The following is a 21,990-nucleotide window of genomic DNA, read 5'->3' as shown; positions in this document are numbered from 1 at the left end:
GACCTATATTTTGGGACCTACATCCTCAATTTTGGGGCCTACATTTTGGGGCCTCCATTTTTGGACCTATATTTTGGGACCTACATCCTCAATTTTGGGGCCTACATTTTGGGGCCTCCATTTTGGGGGCTCTATTTTGGGGCCTAACATTTGGGGCCTTCCTTTTTTTGGGCCTCCATTTTAAAAGTTTGTTTTATTTTCTTTTATTATGTGAAATTGTATAGAGTTTTATTAATTATTATGACTGTAAACAATTTAAAATAGAAATACGTGTACACACTATTAATAAACTGATTGTTTATACTTTATTCATTATTTATTGATTCCCCTACCTTAACAACACGCTAACAAAGGTCGTTGCTACGGCGGCTTAGTCTTTTGTATTCGCTAAATACACCTCCCAGTGTACTGTAGCAGAATACCGAAACGTGTTTATACGGAAGTTCATTTTTCTCAATACTATCCTTCTGTAAGTACTAATTTTATATACTTTATAGAACGCTTTAATGGTAATTATAATGCTAAATACATGAGCCTTTTATTTTTAATATCCAGCCAGCGCATCCCATTTGCTTATTTTAAGTTAGGCCCGGAGTCGGGTACAATATTCAATAAGTAAACACGTCGTAGTAGAGGCCTACTCACTAGCACTGACCTTCACGGTGAGTGATCTGTTCAAATAGGTAACATATGACTTGAATCTCTAGCTAGGATAATGTTTAATTATATCTACCCGGGATAGAGGAATTTCTTCGGTCATCAAAACAACCGTACAAAGCGTAATAATTAACACTATCAAAGTATGTGGCTAATCAGTGTACTGTTAGATGAGTTCGGATAGTAGGCCTAGGCCATGATAGCAAGAGTATCGCCCCACTAAAAATACTTCATAATACTGTAACATATTAGCATGAGGCCTGAGACATTTACTCTGTAGGCCTACTACTGTGTGGTTAAACCTTGTAGGCCTATGATAAGTTGCTGCTTAAACATATTTTAATGGGATTGACGTCAAAGGGACACCTTGAATCCCCTTCTAATTTAGGGGAGACATCCCCTTACCCCACCAAAAATCGTCACCTTAAATCGTGTTACTTATTGTTATTCGACTCTGCAAAGTTTAGTAAAATTCAATATATTTTCACAAAATATTAACACGTATCGGCTTGATGGGTACAGCTAACGCTATCGGAGTTAACAACACTGGCAGGGTGTACCCACACGTTTGAACACAGAACACTGCGTTACAGAATGAAACATGTTAACTCTGATAGCTATAGCCTATCAAGCCAGTGTTAATATTTTGTGTATGTTGAAATCTCGAAGATATAGCGGAAATACATCGGAGTTTTATCTAAGAAATATTGGAGTTATCTAGATACGGAGTTACGCCTATCGGAGTTATATCGGAAATACATGGGAATTAGTATCGGAGATACATCAGAGTTATATCGGAGATACATCTGAGTTATATCGGAGATACATCGTTATATCGGAGATACATCGCAGTTATATCGGAGATACATCGCAGTTATATCGAAGATACATCGAAGTTATATCGGAGTTATATCTGAGATACATTTGGAGTTATACATACATCAGAGTTATATCGGAGATACATCGGAGTTATACATACATCAGAGTTATATCGGAGATACATCTGAGTTATATTAGAGAGACATCGGAGTTATATAGGAGATACATCGCAGTTATATCGGAGATACATGGAGTTATATCGGAGATACATCTGAGTTATATCGGAAATAAATATGGGTTATATCGGAGATACATCGGAGTTATATCGAAGATACATTTGAGTTATATTGGAGATACATCGGAGTTTATATCGGAGATACATCTGGGTTATGTCGGAGATACATCGGAGTTTATATCGGAGATCCATCGGAGGTATATCGGATATAGGCAACATCGGATATATTGGAGATACATATCGGAGATCTGAAATATAGGAGTTAAACGATCACACGAGCACTTCGAATGTAACTATGGCAGGTAAGCAATCTGTTATGATACCGATCTACACTCAGCACGCTTAACTATACGTGCCTGTGTACGCAAGTCTGCAATAAATATAAAAGTGGTGTGCTCAAAATATCAGGCTTAAGGCCAATTTACACAGGTGAGCGGTAACGCTAAACAAAAAGCAAAACGTTTAGCGCGGACTGGCGGTTGAGAGCGGAAACCCGCCCAGGTTAGAAAACCGGTACGGAATTACGTGAGAAAAGCACGCGGTATTCCGCTTACCGTTACCGTTAGTCTGTGTAAATTAGTCTTTATATTACTGTATATTGAATATATATATATCGAATATGAAATTATTATAATTATTCAGCCTTTTAATTTGAAATGTAATACTGTTCTAAGAAAACACGTAATTACAAAGTGCAACATTAATTTGACAACTCAAGCATGGTAACAAATCAATACATGTTAAGTTTGATGCTTCGTATGGCAGCTGAATTAGCTGCTATATGTAAGCCATATATTTATAACTCATCTTTATCTAAACCATAGAATATCGGTACTCGATGTCTGCCGTGATTAATCAGTGATGACCGTTGTCATTTAGCTCATCTGCCCGTTCGTTACCGTCTTCGAAACTTTAAACAAATCTTAAGCTCTGTCCACACGGTAACATTTTTTGGACAAAAGTGTGATGTGGGTAGTGATATGTCCAAATATTGTAGTGATATGACATCATCGTGTCTATACTATTTGTTATTGGCATGGTAACCTACCTAATCATTATAATTAAGGCATAGACTTAACATATTCTTGTACAACACGGCGTAATTGACACTGTGAAGTTGGTTCTTGTCTTGGTCGTTTTTTTTATAAAATTAGTAATGTATGCATTTGTAGAACTTCTAAAATACACATAGACGCAGCATAATGTTACACGGTCATATAATCTAAACATTCCAATTAATTTCCAATGTATCCACATAGTACACGTGGATGGTGAGCAGAGCACAGATCTAAAGCGCTGTCTACACTATAAAACTAGTTTGACAACAAAAATGTGATGTGCCCAAATATGGACAGTATTGATATGCTCAAATATGGTTGTGATATGACCAGACATCATCATGTCCATATATGGGCTCATCACATTTTTGTCACATAAAGTTTGATCGTGTAGACAGATCTTAAGCCAATGTCCACATTGAAAAAGAAAAATATTGACAATAGAAAAAGCAAATTAAGTAAAATAAAGGCCTAGGCCTATTATAATTAGGTATTTAAAATGATGTCAAGGCAGTATACAAACAGTGTAGAAGTAGGATGAGAATAAACTAATAATAATTAAAACACACGGAGTAGGCTAGGCCTTATTATTATTATCATCTTGACTACGTATAAGTACCGTTCTTTATATTCAATTTCCTTTCTAAAGAATTGCTTTGTGTCTCCGTCATCAAAATCAATTATATTTCTGTCGGTTTAATTACCCAATAATATTAACGTTAGGCCTTATTGGTCACAACCATTTTGATTCGATATAGTCGTGCATAATTCATTAATGCCTAACCATTCATATGTCCAGATTATTGATACGGAAAGAAAACAGATGGAAAATGTATGTCGTATAAAAATACAGGCTTGACATTGTGAATAGATGAGCTTTTTATTTAACACATAGCGACAAGGTCAAAGTTTACCCGCCTTCTCAGTAGGCCACGCACAAAACGCAAATGTTGCCGCCCGTTGGGTAGGGAGATTTCAGAGAGTGAATCTATTTCAAAGGAAGCTTTGTATACATCATCTCGTAACTTATATATAATAATATCATATTGTGTGCCGCTTTTCCTTCTCTTGAAATGAGCTTTCAGTTTTTCGGACAATAGGCCTAGTTCTTCGGACAATAGGCCTAGTTCTTGTATTATACTCTTTCCTTCTATAGAATATCAATAACCGATACACGAAATTCTCTGCATGAATTATGATCAAAAGTCTAGTGTATCATCGTCGCACACGCTTTCTCAAAACAATTGATAATGATACGACGAGTAGGCCTACAGACCTCTTCCTCTCTATTTATATCCGTTTATCAACTAGGTAAATCGTAAATTACTCATCCATAACGGATTGTAACTAGCACCATCATCAGTTCAGTTTTATTCGGTTCACTCATGAACTACAAAGACAAAAATAACATATACAAATCACAAGATAACAATATTAATAGAATGACCCGAGGAATAAAAAAGTTTAAAAGAAAACTTATTTCTATTGGGGTCCTCAGACATAAAACTAACACTGATTATTGCACTTAAAGCGCCCCATAACTATTGTACTGTAAACATAATTATGTAGGATTACACAGGTATTTTGATAAAATGTGATTTTACATATTTAAAATTTTGTGAAATATTGCAATGTTTATTTATTGCAATCATGGAATATCATTTTTAAAATGTCGCTCTGTAGTACACAATTATAACTGATTTAATTTATACAAACATTAAAATAACACCTTTTCTTCTGAGGCATATGTAATTAATGGATAAAAGAAATCAGACACTAAGATACTACAGTATGTGGTTGCTGGCGCCTTGCGCACTTTTAGTGGATACGGGCGCTATATAAATTATTGTTATTAAATGCAAACTTATTCATTATTGCTTTGTTTGAATTAGGTATACCAACGATAAAGTAATATACTGACAAAAATGACGGACAGAGATCCTGTTCAACTACTGCGATACATGCAAAATGTGAGTTCACAACTGACGTCAGGAATTCAGCAATTGCGGGAAGGACCGTATCGGAAGCTCTACCAACAGACTCGAAGCTTCATAGACGCGCTGCAACGAAGTCCCAAGGCCCAAGGAACGATGTATGGCCCTACCATTAGGACGATAGCCGAGGTTCGGCAATGTTACGATCATTCTCAGATCATGGACGGTGAACGGCCGACACACTTCACAACTGTCATCGGACTATTCCTCGATCTTGTTAGCCATTTGCAGACATTAGCGAACCGGGCTAAAGAGTGGATTGGTGAGCCTATTAGCGAATTAACAGTTCATCCAAAACAAGAAGAAACATGCGATAAGATCAATGAAGAATTACAATTCTGGATACAATTTACAGACGAAGAAAACGACTTTACTGAACTTCATAAGCATAAAACATTGGAAGAGTTTCGTGGTTTGAACTCAGGTGAAGTCCCGGTTTGGGGCGCGGTGGTGAATATTGTACCAGTCCTCCTTAAGACGGCAGAAACTATTGCAGAACAAGTGAGTCAAGCCTATATTATTATTTTTAAAGACAGCACAAAAAAGCATATAATTTAACGTTAGAAAGTGAGTCAAATGGCTGAGGCAGGGACGCCGTTTACTGTACCTAAAGAGCGAACGATATCGGCATGTTCGAGGCCGACTCGCTCCTAGTTCTGGTGGTGGAACAAGTCTGTTCGGATAAGGACTATAAACCGAGGTCCATGTGTACACAACCTGTGTGCACTTCATAATTTCGAGACGAGTAGGGAGTTACCCCTGAGAACTGGTTCAAAAAATATCCCCTGTATAAGGGGGGATTACCACCTATCTGATATTACAGTGATCGATTTACTAATAGTAATTCTTGGCCACATGTGCCTAAAAACCTAAGAAAAATAAGAACACTCAATCTGAACGCGTCACCAAAAGCATGGAAGCCAATCTTTGTAGGGAAATTAGAAATAAATTCCTCACAGTTAACTCATACTGAATACATTCATATCATGCACCACCAACTTCTATTCATATTTATGCGTAACAACAGTCTAAAAGTACAATGATACACATCAAATTTCGTCTCCTCTAATGGTCATTTCGTGTGTAATAACTACAACAAAACAGTGGTAAACAGTGTGTTCAAAACGGCAGGGGCTCAGATGAACATGAGCCAGCTGTGGACACTGCACTGGACCTGTAGACATGTGCTACCACCATAACTATATTGCCGTGGAGAGTCTTAAATCTGTTACAATGTTATGACTACTGATTATACTGATACAATATCAGAGGTTGGCAATGTCCATGATTTACCTTTGTGTTGGCACTGTCAATCAGAGAGTTGACCATGCCGTGTGAAAGGGGTTAGCAGACATCTCCAGCACTTGATACATTTTGTAACGTAACATATAGTTTAAGTAGTCATTTTGAATCAAGCGTGTAGCGTTTAAACAGATACACGTTGAAGCCGTCAGCGTAAAGAAATCAAATGGTGTCATTTAAATGATCCTATCAAGTAATGATCGATCTTTCTCTCGTGTATGTCATCATTAAAAAACGCCGCCTTATGTTACTATTGATATTCTCATTTGGATTTTCACGATGAAGGTAACTAGCAATGATTGCCAAAGTAATCGTTACGATCACAGTAATTCACTAGCCTAGGGGGACACTCTAAGGAATGAATTTTGATACGCGTTTTATAACGTGAAGAAATGGTCGCTGCATTTCATATTATGATAAATCAACGTTGAGTATTTAACGTGTTTGTCGTACCCCTAGTAATTATTTTGATGCATAACCCAGATACCTTACTCTTTAAGTTATTAAAATAGGATGTGAATGTTTTCATAATAATTATGCATAACTTGACGGAAGTATTTCATAAATCTGGTTTAAATAATAATAGATCGATATCGATATGAATATTTTAAAGTTGAATACCGGTATGAACGTGGAATTGTCGCTTGTGATTGGCCAATGCGCTCGCCTCCATCTTTGCGCTGCATTTCAGTGGAAAACTAGCTTTGTTATTTCCATCACAATTATCATTTATGCCGAATACATTATAGTCAGTTTGTAATAATATTATACATATTACAATACATTTAATTAAAAACAAGATGACGGCGCAAAGCCATGATGTATCATCACAAACAACCGCAAAAAGACGATAATAATTATGAGGCGCCGTAAATAAGAACAGCCGAGTATATTAGGTATCCAAGATGTATTCAAGTTTCATTTAATATGTCCTACTGTTGAAACACAATCGTTGCTGTTCATTTGTTAAAATCCGACATATTTTCATCGACAAATAAATATACAATAAGACATACCGTATTTATTCGAATAAATGCCCCGTTTTTAATTAATGAGTTCTACTACAAATAGGAACGTTTCGTAATACGGTGTGTATATATGCATGTGGGCTTATTCGAGGAAATATTTATTATTATTTATTTATTTATTCGAACGTTTATTCCAAATGATGTTGAATTTAATTTCGTGAGGTGGTTTCCCGAAAGATCGTAAAATCAAAACGGTACTGGGTATGACCAACTAGCGTTATTGTCACCGGCTAGTCATCCATTCATAGAAGTACTAATGTAGTAGCCTACCTGTACGGTGACCATAGAATGTGACCCGAGGCATGACTAACTACGACTTTTAGATGATAGAAAGTTGAGAAAAATTGTTACGAGTAGTTGTACGACATGAAGATATGTTTATGAAATTATGTTAAAGATGTAAAAACATATTACATTAGGCATATAAACAGTAATGTGTGTTAGTAAAAATAATTTTATGTTAAAAAAATATAAGGAAGAAAAGCAAAGAGATTATGGAGCGGCTGTACCTGAATATACAATATAAATATTGTAAGGTTAAAAACTAGAAATTTAGGCGATCTTGTCAAAGGTCAAGCGCCTTCAGTCTGCCACGTTTCGATATTCAATATTGAACTTGACCTTAAATTTAATTTGGCAATGTTAGCGTGATCCAACACCATTTGGTCGAGGTGTGACGATTTGCTTTTTTTTTGTATTAAGTTAATTGGGTGTAGGCCTAGTTATATTTATAGTCGTGACAAAATTGAAATTGAAGATAAGTTACGTAAATGCTTACTTTATTCCCTGTTAAAATCTGTTAAATGCACCCATATAAATTTTTCGAAAATGCTCACTTATAATACAACTTTACAATAGAATGGTATAAAATGACAAAAACAAGGAAACGACCATCAACAAATTTTCAAAAAATTACTGCGTAGAAAGTAAGAAGTAGACTTGCCCCAAGTCTGTATTCATTGTCTTTTTTATTTATTTTGCTTTATTTCAATTTTTTTCTGAAAAACAAACTCAAGTAGTATACGTATGAAACGCCATATGTGCAAAAATATTTATCTTTTTACTAAAATTAGGACAAAACGCCGTCTGGAACCCAGCAACAATGGGTGAAAACAAGTTGACCAATCACATGCGACTGTTAATCCACCGGTTGTGAAATTGATTGGTTAATGAGAATATGAACATATAGTACAGTAGATGTTGGTATTTGTCGCAGCCAGACATTATATCAAAGAACTATTACGTGTTCCTATCTTGGCCATGGCAAGGCGAGCTCAGTGTCCTGTTGTTAGATTGCCTTGACAGGATAGACACTCATTTGGCCTTCTTGCCGGTACCATACTCTACTTAACAGAAAGATTGACAATACTAAAGTACTGAACAATAATTCAATTCATCACACAAGAATAGAATGATTACGGAACAAAGGGACGCTTTGTCAGGTGTAACTAGGTATCATACACAAAACCCGCCATTATCTGTTAGTTGGCAGTGTGTGGAGGGTTGGTCTGTGTGTGCCGCCGAATAGGCTTTGGAATCAACTCCCAAACAGATTTCTTCGTAAGTTCTATAAATGTTTTGTGAATGTATGATCGCTAGGAACGATTTCCAGTCGGTTTCATTGTTTAGATTAATTTCATTCTATAGGCCTGTAACGAATTCTATCCAAAACGCAATAAAAAAGTTCTTCATGCAAAATTTATATTTGGGTTTTGAACATGAATATCAGTGTCATAATTATTATTTTATTTTTTCAGCAAGCTAAGTGGTCGAGCGTAACAGGCCGTCTAGGTATGGGGATCTATAATCAGGAACGGAAGGAATGTTCCGAGCAAAACGGCAGGAGTTCACGTACGTCATCAGGTCGATCAGCTGGAGCAGCATCCAGTAGAAAATCACAAACTAAAAAAACCAGCAAGAAAACATACGGTATGGTTATGTAATGATTTTATTAAAAAAGAAAAATATATTTATTTGACCAACTTGAACATCATCTGAGTTTTTCATTTATCAACGTCAAACCTTCACTCTCACCATTTCCACTATCATTTATTCATTTGCATTGTATCGATCTATTATCATTAGGCTATTAACAAAATGTTCTTGCCTAACCAAAATTTAGGCGCCGTAGGCCTTAAAACAAAACTGTTATGCCTATGTTAATTCTCCCACGTGACCCCCACATTCAATCAAAACATTTAAACAATCTTTCAATATTATATCGAAATCACATGAATTGTTGTCGTTAAGCGTTCCGATGTGTAAATTTGGATCCGGTGAACTGTTTAACGGTGTCTTGTCATTCTTATGTTTGTACATTATAATAAATAATAGCTTGTACTGAAGGGCTAGAGTGCTACCTTTCTCTATACTTTTGATTGTTTTATTTGTAACAGCATTGTAATTTCTTTCAGTAATTTTCTTTTTGATACATTAAATAATAGCTATAATATTGTTTAAATATATTATTATAATTATTATTATAATTATTTCATTATTCATCAATATCAAACTTCATCATCAACAAAATACCTACAATTGGTAGGATGCATGTATTTACAAAAACTATTGTATCTTAATTTAGCTGACAAGGTGGACCAGAAAAACAAGGGAAAAATGTCATCACTTGAACGACCTCCATGGAAACCAGCCTCGTCGATTCCTCATAATCTGTTTCCAAAACTTCACATTCATCTTAGCGATCCAAGCAAAAATTTCTAGATGCTGACGTCATTGAGTTCCAATATAAACATATCAGAGAGGGACAGCTGAATTGACGACAAATTGTCTATTTATAACTTATTGTATATTTGTTTTTAGACATATCTTACTTGTAATATGTGTTTACACGCATAACATCGTTCATTCACACTTAAGGTGATGCGAATCCTATCTGAGTTACCGTAGGCCTACATCCAACAAATGATTAAAGGACAACTTGACCGAGGACCATATTTTTACAACGTATTAGGGATGTACATATATGATTTCAGAACCATCGCGAGATGAAGGATATCGCCGCACGCGCTCGCCGTACAGCCGTCGCCGTAAATTGCTGTGACGTCACAGGTGCATCGTAAAATCTACTTAATGAGTCCAGATAAGCAAAAGAAACAATAAAAAAAAATAAACATTTATATTTGTTTACGATTTATTTACAAAGTATGTTTACTAGAAATTTTCGATTTGTCAGACTTTGCCAGAAAACCCATGACGTAAATTTTGCGATTTACCTGTGACGTCACAGCAATTTATGGCGACGGCTGTACGGCGAGCGTTTGCTTAATCTCGCGATGGTTCTGAAATCGTTATGTACATCCCTAATACGTTGTTAAAATATGGTCCTCGGTCAAGTTGTCCTGTGATAAGTACATCCTGGATCCTATTATACCCGTGCATAAACCGCTCACAAACAAAAAACATAGATTATCTTCGACTGAATTCTAACAAAGTTCATGCATTATTTATTTAAAAAAACCAGTAATTTGACTGTTTCGAAATGTCTCATTATTTAACCGGTTTATGTCACAATTTGTCATATCTTTCATTCTAGGCCCCCGTAGTACTATAACTTTATTAGAAATATATGACATTTGAGTCCGGTATAGCGGGCCTCATTCGGATGCAATTTATTTGATTGATCGTGAGTTGTGGCCTACTTGTCAAATCGGTTACACATCAGTTGATGTGATGAGATTTTAATAAGACGTTATCACTTTTATGTGTATGACTTTAAACATGTCGTATAGATGAGTTATTAGAATTTGAGCTAGCAATTTTTAAAATCTTAAATATTTGTCTGCGTGTCTTCATTTTATCGTAAACGATAATGATAAATTCGATTGAGATAAATTAGGAATGCCAAATAATATAGGCCTACAATAGGTTGATGATTCAGTCTCACAGATGTTGAATGACAGATTACTAAAAACAAATACACAGCTAGCTACCTAGTTATTATTGTCCGTTGCTTCATGTTGCACGTAAATAAAACGTATACGCTACCATTTTATTATAATAGGTAGAGTTGCCCTCTTTTATATCATTTTAATATTTTTGTTTTTAACTATTATTGATCACTATACGTATGACACGCCGTGTGTGCCAAATTATTTTTTTTAAACAAATATTAAGCCGAATCGCCTTCAAGAACGTAGATTAATATTAGCTGTAAGTGTTCGAGATGCAATTTTTACATAGTAAATATATTTAGGTTATCTAGGTTCGTATATGTAATTTGTTGAAAGAAAAAGTGATTACGGAAGGAATATAAACTGTAGATTGATATTAACATGTATTTTTTCTGTGCATTTAAAAGCTGAAATAAAAGAATGAATTATGTAATTAATGATTTGTAAAATTGTACAGAGGCCGTACATTTACGAAATAAAAGAAAGAAATGTCATTGTGCATGTATTTGTATTGCATTTTAGTGCATGATATTATTGAATGAAATTGAATAAAAGTGGTGTATACATTTTATACACTTTATTTGATGAATAAATATACGTTGAATGAAGGAATCGACTTGCAAAACAATGTGGGGATGCCCGACAACTGTCCATTTATCGGTAAAACAATTACACGATATTACATCTCCGTACGGAAAACATAATTAATGTAATTCGTATCGTTTACATTCTCAGATCCGATTAGTGGTCAATTAACGGATAGAGTTACACTGATTTATTTAGTAACAATTCAAAAACCAAACTATCAAATCAAAGCGAAATATTCTTTATTATTTAAAATTTAAAAAAACATGAATTGTGTTGGTAGAATAAAAATACACACATCCCAAACTAAAGGTCACTGATTACAGGACAATATTCCTACTCCACTTCGAGGAGAAAATTTGAGAATTCCTGATAAAAATAAACCCTAGTAACTAACTGTTCCCATAATCAAGTATTTTTATCATTAAAAGCGACTAAAACTACCCTTAAAGATGTATTGTCCCCTGAAAAAAATAATTATTGAATTTTCTTTGTTGAATATGCCATTTTAATGTCACATAATAGTTATCCACTTTGACCAAAGATTGGGTCAAAAAAAAAAAATTATTTACCTGAAAAACTGTAATTTAAAGCAAAAAATAGTCAAATTGGTTGATTGAATTTAACCATTTTTTTGGTCATGTTATAAGTGAAAACAATTTTTTTTAGTTTTGTTTTTTTTCTACAGAAGTGATCAACTTTATTAAAACTACAAAATAACATACTCACAGTCTGATTAAAATTTATTTTCATTTTTTATGTTTTTGAGGGACGATACATCTTTAAATGTCTAACACGTGTGCAACTGAAGTCTTGTGACCAAAGATTGATGTGTGTTTGTAGCTCCATGTTTAAAAGTTTACTATTTATAAAATAATTTATAAACCTTTGCAATCACAATTATTTTTTCCAACAGCCACTGTAAAGAAAAACAAGCGTCGTGTGAAATACAGTTACATGACGTTTTCGTAATACTACTATTCAACTTTCATTATGTAAATTTGATGATACAGTATTATATATCTGAGAGAAAAATGCTATATTCTACATGAAAATACTATTTTAAATTACCGTAGCAATACTTTTTCCATTTTAAATATTAAACGCGGAGCTACCATTTAATACAAGAATATAATTTGATCCAATTAATTGAAAAGTATACGTCACTAAATGTAAATATTGATTATTACTGTAGATAAATTGAATATTAAAAGTTATGGAATACATTGTATGCATACGTTCATACATATATGCAGATTGTATTGCGTAATGGAGCGATGTGTTGACCTACTAGTATAAATCTATCATTAAGTATACATGTTTCTCTGCGCTGTGGACCTCTGTCGAAATTAGGTTTAAAAAGACAGAACAACATCAACGTTATTGTCAATAGTCGTTATTTTAAAGGATTAAAATGTATCCGAATTGCTCAATATTTTGCCTTTGAAGTCAGTCACTTAGGACCAGATAGAAAGTGCGCAAAAGGATCCTTTATACTAGTAATTATTAGTGTACCTGGCTCTTTATAAAGGCTCATTTACACTAAGACGATAACGGTCGACGATATAATCAAATATGCATTTTTCATACACAAAACAAAAGAAATATAAAAACTTTTCATTCTAGAACTATAGAATAACCATCTATGCTTCCTTTGATGAAAATGATATTTTCAAACGTCAAATCAAATGACGTCATGATTAGTAAGAGCAATAATATCGATATTATTGTTTGTATTTATCATGACGTCATTTGAATTTTTAAAATATTAATTTTATCAAAGACAGCATCAATTTTTTTCATATAGTTCTAGAACAAAATTCTTTCTAATGTCGTTTGTTTTATGTAAAAAAAATGCATGCTTATATATTTCGTTATCGTAATTAGTGGAAATGGGCAATTTTACACCCAATTCTCAGGGCTGTATTGGCACATATAACATGTCCAGGTATAGACAAATTAATTGTATATAAATATATAGCTTGTGTATCATAACAGGCTAAATTCAGGATTTGTTTATGTTACAGTCTTTACATGTGTTTCATGCGTTTCACATGCGATGCTGTAACACCGAATTTGACTATGATACTGGTACAACTTCAATACTGTACCGAAAATCGACTATTTTATCGTGCACCACACATAACTAGAGTGTAGAGTGAAAGACGACTAACTAGAATAATAATCTCGAGGGACTCATACTTTAAACTCTATGAAAGTTCTCAATGTATAAAATAGAAATAACATATACAGTACAATAATATAGCTTTGCATACAATGTCAAGGGTCAAGAAACTCAATTTTGACAAGAACCATGTAACTAATATACATTCTAGAAATATTACTCTATGTTTAAAGGTGAGAAAATAGGAAGAATGGACATTTCCAATGTGGTCGTAATTATTTATATATATTAAACCTGAGCCCTTTAACCTGAGCCCTTTAACCTCAGCCCTTTAACCTGAGCCCTTTAACCTCAGCCCTTTAACCTGAGCCCTTTAACCTCAGCCCTTTAACCTCAGCCCTTTAACCTCAGCCCTTTAATTAAAACTTGTAGTTAACATTTAATTATATCAAACCAAGAGTTGCTTTTTAATTATTCGAACTGGTAATTAATTAATTTAATTTAATTAATTCAAACCCGGAGCTTCCCTTTAAGCATTTAAAACCTTGACTTTCCCTTTAAATATTTAAAACCTTGAGCTTCCCTTTAAATATTTAAAACCCGGAGCTGCCCTGTAAGCATTTTAAACCCATAGCTGCCCTTTAAATATTTAAAACTCGGAGCTATACCCTTTAGGTATTAAAACCCGGAGCTGCCCTTTAAGCATTTAAAATCTGGAGCTGCCCTTTAAGTATTTAAAACCCAACGCTGCCCTTTAAGTATTTAAAACCCAACGCCGCCCTTTAAGTATTTAAAACCCAGAACTGCCCTTTAAGTATTTAAAACTCAGAGCTGCTCTTTAAGCATTTCAAACCCAGAGCTGCCTTTTAAGTATTTAAAACCCGCTACACTTTAAATATTTAAAACTCGGAGCTGCCCTTTAAGTATTTAAAACCCAACGCTGTCCTTTAAGTATTTAAAACCCCGAACTGCCCTTTAGGTATTTAAAACTCAGAGCTGCCCTTTAAGTATTTCCAAACCCGGAGCCACCCTTTATGTATTTCAAACCCGGAGCTACCTTTTAAGCATTCAACCCCGGAGCTCCCCTTTAAGTATTTCAATCCTGAAGCTGCCCTTAAGTATTTCCAAATCCGGAGCCACCCTTTAAGTATTTAAACCTGAATTATAATGATCCTGTTATTACACTCTTTTTACAAGGCAACTGTTTTTTCGTTACTTCCCTCATACTTTTGCAACTCTCGAAAGCGACAATATAATTTCATTATGTTCAACGAAACCACGAAACCAATAATAGAAATTGAGATAGCTAAAATTAACTTTATAGTCAAAGGTGATGGAAACGTTGAACAGATGAGATCAACATCTTTTAAGGCAAACAATGTGAAATCAATTAACGTATTAGGCGACAAGCAGACAATCTGTCTATCAAGAACCTCTATAATATTTACATTAGTAATATTACTATTACTGTAATAGTAATCTTTCATCCACTCAATGTGACAGTCACAACGCCACGGGTTATTTTCCAGCGTCAATACTTCGTAACTATCTCTAACTACCAAGTTTTCTGTGATACTTTCCAGAAAATTTGAATGAAGATGAAGAGTTTTTAGACAAATGCCATCAAATGCTGCTGGATTAACCTCCTGTATGTAGTTGTTACTTAAAAACAACTCCTTTAACGTCGATACGCACTCGAACTGTGACGCGTTGATTACCTGTAAATTGTTATATTCAAGTACCAGCGTTTCTAGACTGGTACCGCAAAATGCTCCTGTTGAAATGGATGAAATACTGTTTTTTAATAGATGAACAATAACTAGATTCTCAAGACCACAGAAAGATTCATTTGATAATGATACGAGTTCGTTTGAGTTGAGATTCACGTGACTGACGCTTGTGCCACGTAACCAATACGGCGGCAACGTTCGAATTGAGTTGTTATCTAATATTACGGTATCCAACCTCGACATTGTTTGTAGAGCAAACTCGTCGATTGTTTTTATTTTGTTACTTTTCAAGTCTAGAACTTTTAAGTATTTCAGATGGTTTAAACAATTGTTTTCAATGGTAGTTATTGAATTGTATGACAGATCTAAATGAATTAAATGTGTATTTTTCACAATATCTTTACACGGAATTTGAAGTAAGGAATTATTTGAAAGAGATAATACCTCAATCCAAGTGTTCTGTGTAAGTCCGATAATATGTTGTTGGCGAAAACTTTCAGAAAGAAAATTTTCTGATAAGTCTAAATGACGGAGAAACTGTAGATTGTTGCTCCATCCGGGTTCTATTTGAGTAATGAGGTTAGCGTCCAAGTAAAGCTCTTCCAGTTTATGAAGATTAACAAACGCACTGCTGTTTATGGTGTGAATCAAGTTGTTTGATAAAAACAGCTTTTGAACTTCTGCAAGACCTTCGAACGAAGGAATAACTTCAATCAGATTCCAAGATAAACTCAGATACTCAATTTGTTCCAAATTGTTGAACGTGATATTCTCCCCTAATCTTAGTTGATTTTTGTCTAAAATAAGTTCTTTTAACTGTCTCATCCGACCAATAGTGTTAAAAACTGAATCCGAAAGTAGATTCTCTTTCATATCCAATCGTTTTAGCTTTTGTAATGTTGAGAAATCGTTTTCAATTTCTTCGATGGAACATGACGCTAACTGTAGTTTTCGAAGGTGTGTGAGATGAGAAATCCTTTTCGCGTTGAAAACAGTCCAATTCTGATATCGTATATCGAGTTTCCGAGTATCATTCGGAAATAAAAACATCAATGTATCATTAACGTATTCAACGCACGAGATGTATCGTTGAGAAGCGTCGCATTCACAGGACGGTGGACACGACGCCAACATCATCGTATCTGACACATGAACTGTGCTTAAAATAAAAATAGCAAAGATACACAGAAGGAATATATGCCACGATGATGTCCTTTCAACTTTCAACATCTTAAAAAACAATCTGAAATGAAATAAAACACAGTGTTACGTTATACCTTGTTGGAAGTATTACTACATAAACTCTAGATATATTGCTACGTTGTGGAGAGAGATGGGAAGAGATTGAACACAAATATATTCCGTCACGTGCTACGCAGATGATAGTTAGCAAGTGTTCTATACTCGCTCGCTCCATGGTAATTTATATATTTATATTATAACATTAATATATTTGTTGACTTACTTTCTATAGCAAACTCCGCTTTACATGTTACAGGTACAAAACAAAACAAAAATCAGCGAGACGAAAAATGTGTAAAATATCGGTAGGCCTATTGCAATATCTACCAGATTAATATGTTGATTAATACTGGGAAGTAGGTCTAGTGATGAGATGCGTTTAATAGCATTATTAATCGTTCATACATAATTCATTCAGCATTTCCATAATATTGGCAACTAGCAGTAGGTATAGTGTCTTCAGCATTAAGCAGCTAGATTGTGCCGATCAGTCAAGGACTTCTGATAATTTCATTTTTCATAAGCTGTTAATTAAGACCTACAAGTGTAAAACGTTTTAATGTCGAACCTAAATTGCAATGGACAATTATCGATTGGGTATGGTTGGTTGGATTGAAAGAATTGCATGACATTTTATAGGTAGGCATGGCGTCTTGATTGGTCAAATTACTCGCGTTACGCTTACGTCATTGTGTTGCGCCCTTAAGCTTGGTTCCCACTAGAACGTAACGCAAGGACGTAAACGCAACGCAAGCGTTTTAACCAATGACACGCGAAGTCATAGACAGTTAGCAATCAGAAGCGAATAAGCCATCGCTTGTGATTGGTCAATCCACTTGCGTTGCGTTACGTCCTTGCGTTGCGTGGCTATTGGGAACCACGCTTTAGTGGGAAACAATCTGTACATTTGGTTCTTATTTTGACGCAACGCAAGGACGTAAGCGCAACGCAAGTGAACTGACCAATCAGATGCGATAGATTAAATGCTCTGTCGCGTTAGTCAAATTACTTTCGCCGCGCTTACTTTCTTACGTTGCGCCCTATAGCCAATATGTGCAACGTAATAATGGAGATGTTACGGCGACTAATCACGTATGTACCGCACGTGATACGGAAAAGGCGAATTTGCATTTTCTTTATAACTGCAAATTCATCTGTTGAATAACGAATGACGTATTTTTTAAGAATCAAAAATAAAAATATTAAATCAAAATAAACTCATACAGTGTGCATACGAATGGGCGTTTGAACTTGCTCAGCAGATTAATGGACATGTATACAATTGACGTACAACATGCTTTATTAAGATGTCAGAACCGCAGCCAAAATTACGCTCGATTTTATGAAATTATAAAGATTGATCATAATTCAAAACTCATAATAAATGTTTCATTAACTTAGCGCAAGTGTACTACAAAATTAAACTCATAACGACCATGGAATCTGAAAATGTGAGACTTTTAATAAAGAAACTAATATAAATATACACGGCTTATGTACGACAATAGACATTCAGCGTAGGCTAGCTAGGCCGTAAACGAGTGTTATTTTACGACTTCGGCTATAGACAGTGAAATCAATATATACGCGGGGTGCGAATATAATATGATGTCATCATACGCAGTGGGTTGTCTGTCGTGATGTCATAAACACTTGAAGGAAGAAGAAATACGCGCGGGTGCGAATATAATATGATGTCATCATACGCAGTGGGTTGTCTGTCGTGATGTCATAAACACTTGAAGGAAGAAGAAATACGCGCGGGTGCGAATATAATATGATGTCATCATACGCAGTGGGTTGTCTGTCGTGATGTCATAAACACTTGAAGGAAGAAGAAATACGCGCGGGTGCGAATATAATATGATGTCATCATACGCAGTGGGTTGTCTGTCGCGATGTCATAAACACTTGAAGGAAGAAGAAATACGCGGGGGTGCGAATATAATATGATGTCATCATACGCAGTGGGTTGTCTGTCGTGATGTCATAAACACTTGAAGGAAGAAGAAATACGCGCGGGTGCGAATATAATATGATGTCATCATACGTAGTGAATTGTCTGCCGTGATGTCATAAACAAAATGCGTCATTAAAAAAAATTTGATATTGTAGAATTCATGGTTTCAAGTTCGTGATGACCGTCAGGTATTTTGATGTCAAGAACATCACTTTAATTAAAAAACATGAATCCAGCATCATACAATAAACACTGTTACTCATTACTTATAATCACACAATGTTATCATATTCCCGTCGCATATAAAATGAGGCAAAGTGCAAATTATTATTTTTTATCTGAATTCTTTTGAACAAAATTAGAATTTCATATCAGTTGTTTCTAAAATAATTCAATGATTTAAAAAAAATACATGAATAAATCTAAAATATGTACATACATAATTCAAATATTGGTAACCTACATTTGGAGAATATGAAATAACTGTATGCAGATGAGCAGCTGCGTTGGCCTATGTAATGTCACTTATTAACACATCCTAAACGATGCTGCTTATTTATTTTTTCCTCTTTTTTATGGAAAATGTTCTATTATTTTACTTAAATCAGATTTTTTTTAATAACATAAACATAAAGGCGTATAGTCCTATAATCAAATAGAACAATATAAAATCAAGTTGTTGTGATTATGATGATGATTATGTATATTGTATATGCAAATGAAAATAAATGGAAGTGATTTTTCACTGATGTTGAGTGAATAAATGAAAGAATGAATGATGATGATGATGATGATGGTGGTAATAATAATGGTGATGATGGTGGTAAAAATGATGATGATGCTGATGATGATGGTGATGATGATGGTAATGATGATGATGGTGATGATGATGGTAATGATGATAATGATGATGATGTTCTTGTTATTGATGATGATGATTATGATTATGATGATAATGATGATGATGATGATGATAATGATGATGATAATGATGATAATGATGATGATGATGATGATGATAATGATGGTAATGATGATGGTAATGATGATGGTAATGATGATGGTAATGTTGATGATAATGATGATGATGATGATGATGATAATGATGATGATAATGATGATGATGATGATGATTATGATGATAATGATGATGATGATGGTAATGATGATGGTAATGATGTTGATGGTAATGATGATGATAATGATGATGGTAATGATGATGGTAATGATGATGGTAATGTTGATGATAATGATGATGATGATGATGATGATGATAATGATGATGATAATGATGATGATGATGATGATTATGATGATAATGATGATGATGATGGTAATGATGATGGTAATGATGTTGATGGTAATGATGATGATAATGATGATGATAATGATGGTAATGATGATGATAATGATGATGGTAATGATGATGATGATGATGATGATGATGATAATGATGATGGTAATGATGATGATGATGATGATGATGGTAATGATGATGATGATTATGATGTTGATAATGATAATAATAATGATGATGATGATGATGATGATGATAATGATGATGATGTAATGATGATGACGATGATGGTGATGAAGCAAAGCAACAATAAATCAACAAACCGTTACTTTACTGAATCATTGGAGTCTAACAGCTTGAAACAAACACAAAGTTATCAACCTCACATCGACTGCTAAAATGAAGACTCCTCGCTACAGTGACAAGATTAATTAATATTTGACATTACTTCTGAAAAATCACAATCTAGGCCTAGACATCCCAATTTACTGTAGCAACACGTAGTATATTTGTCTCCATGAAATATTCGTTCAGTAGGCCTATAACTGATTTGTTATCAATGTAGAACGTAGGCCTATGGTACAAGCAGCGTGTCGTGTTGATACACGGTATTACAAATCAAAAGTGTTCAGTTCAATGGTACTGGCTAAAAATAAGCTAATCCAATTACATGTCTAGAGGGCGGTATTTATATTTCTGCACTCGTACACATATCCTCAAAATAAGGTATAAAATCATACAGTATGTATTTTATACCGTATTTAAAGTACCCCGTTTGTGCTAGAAGTATTGTCTTGAATTAAAAAGTGGTCATGTTAAAATTCATCATTTTTACGCAATCTGCCTTTCGATACCTTAAAATGGGGACAAGTTATTCATTCCTTGCTCGAATTAGAATTTGTTGTAGCCCTACCACCAGGGAAGTATACCTCTCTGCTTTCACAGTCTCTTTTTGTTATTTATTGTCTTGTTTCAACGACAAAGTTCGTACTTGCTCTACATTTTTACAAAATTACCTTTCTAAATCTGGATTTCCTATTTTTTCTTCTTAATTTTCACAAAATGTCTGTTTCCCCAACAGATTAATTTCAATTTGTTTTATTAGCAACAGAAAAAGGTACACAAAATACGGTATAAATTTATAAATATATATATATAAATCAATTTTAAAAATCCCCTATTATGGACAAACAACAGCGCCCTCAGCCCCTATTATGGACAGAAAAAGCCCCTATTGTGGACGGATTTCACCAACCCTATGGTAAAAATGCGAGAGAGATTTGGACGAACACCATACTTTTTCACTACAATAAAAGTTTTTATTTAAATCAATACATTACAATATAATCATAATTTCACAGAAAACATAATTTTATCGTTAAATCTCTTATTTGTTAATATCTATATTGTTTAAATTTCTATATAATATGAATATGTTAATTTGAATTATCCTCTTACAAGTTATCATAATTGACAGTACCTTAATCATTGATTAAAGTTGTTATTTTATTGCAATGCGCTTCTAGTTAACAGACTTTTGGGACATCGAACATGTATATGAACTCAGTAATGGGAATATTTAGGCCTAGATGTTTTACAAGAGGAGCGTTGTTGGATTTTCGTCAACCGCTTCTTTATTTACTTCCATTTGCATTTCATTTGTAAACTCTATTTCATTAGTAGGCTTGTGATTTCGTCTAAAAGAAAAAAACAGTTATAATATTGAGTTATTGTATTTTAACAATTTTTAACGTACAGCTTTAAAAATTAAGGGTCATTGAACTTAATTCGCCATAATTACGCGTAATTCTTGCGTGTTTATGAGAAATTAATATTACAGCAACAGTTTTTAGTCAATGAGGGCATATCAATTTGATCTCTGTTGCGCGTGCGTATAGGCCTACAACCGAGGACTAGTGCTGTTCCGCCGTACCACGCAGAGAATTGTAAAGAGTCGCTATCCAATCGAGTTTGAACAATACCATGAAAGCCCCAGTGGTCTAATGGTTAGGGCAACTGCATATCAAGCAGACGGTCCAAGTTCGAG

General features: G+C 34.4%; 2 protein-coding genes across 3 annotated transcripts; one reads left to right on the top strand and one right to left on the bottom strand.

Moving 5' to 3' along the window:
- Positions 1-381: 381 nt before the first annotated feature.
- LOC140058467 (uncharacterized) lies at positions 382-11,483 on the top strand. The gene is made up of 4 exons (XM_072104088.1): positions 382-469; positions 4,662-5,264; positions 8,851-9,022; positions 9,678-11,483. Exons 2-4 carry the CDS (start codon positions 4,695-4,697, stop codon positions 9,812-9,814), a joined length of 879 nt encoding a protein of 292 aa, XP_071960189.1. The 5' UTR covers positions 382-469; positions 4,662-4,694; the 3' UTR covers positions 9,815-11,483.
- Positions 11,484-11,527: 44 nt separating this feature from the next.
- On the bottom strand, positions 11,528-20,761 carry LOC140058466 (uncharacterized). 2 transcript variants are annotated; one of them, XR_011847010.1, is made up of 3 exons: positions 20,267-20,761; positions 14,121-16,687; positions 11,528-14,008 (listed from the first exon to the last, which is right to left on the bottom strand). XR_011847010.1 is itself a non-coding variant. In XM_072104087.1 (2 exons), exon 2 carries the CDS (start codon positions 16,672-16,674, stop codon positions 14,905-14,907), a length of 1,770 nt encoding a protein of 589 aa, XP_071960188.1. In that variant the 5' UTR covers positions 16,675-16,687; positions 20,267-20,761; the 3' UTR covers positions 11,528-14,904. The 2 variants fall into 2 exon arrangements, 1 of the variants encoding a protein (XP_071960188.1); XM_072104087.1 differs by having other exon boundaries at positions 11,528-16,687.
- Between the last annotated feature and the right edge of the window lie 1,229 nt (positions 20,762-21,990).

The sequence above is a fragment of the Antedon mediterranea genome, chromosome 9 (genome assembly GCF_964355755.1).
Source record: "Antedon mediterranea chromosome 9, ecAntMedi1.1, whole genome shotgun sequence".
Classification (NCBI taxonomy): domain Eukaryota; kingdom Metazoa; phylum Echinodermata; class Crinoidea; order Comatulida; family Antedonidae; genus Antedon; species Antedon mediterranea.
This window is presented reverse-complemented; position numbering and strand designations above follow the sequence as displayed.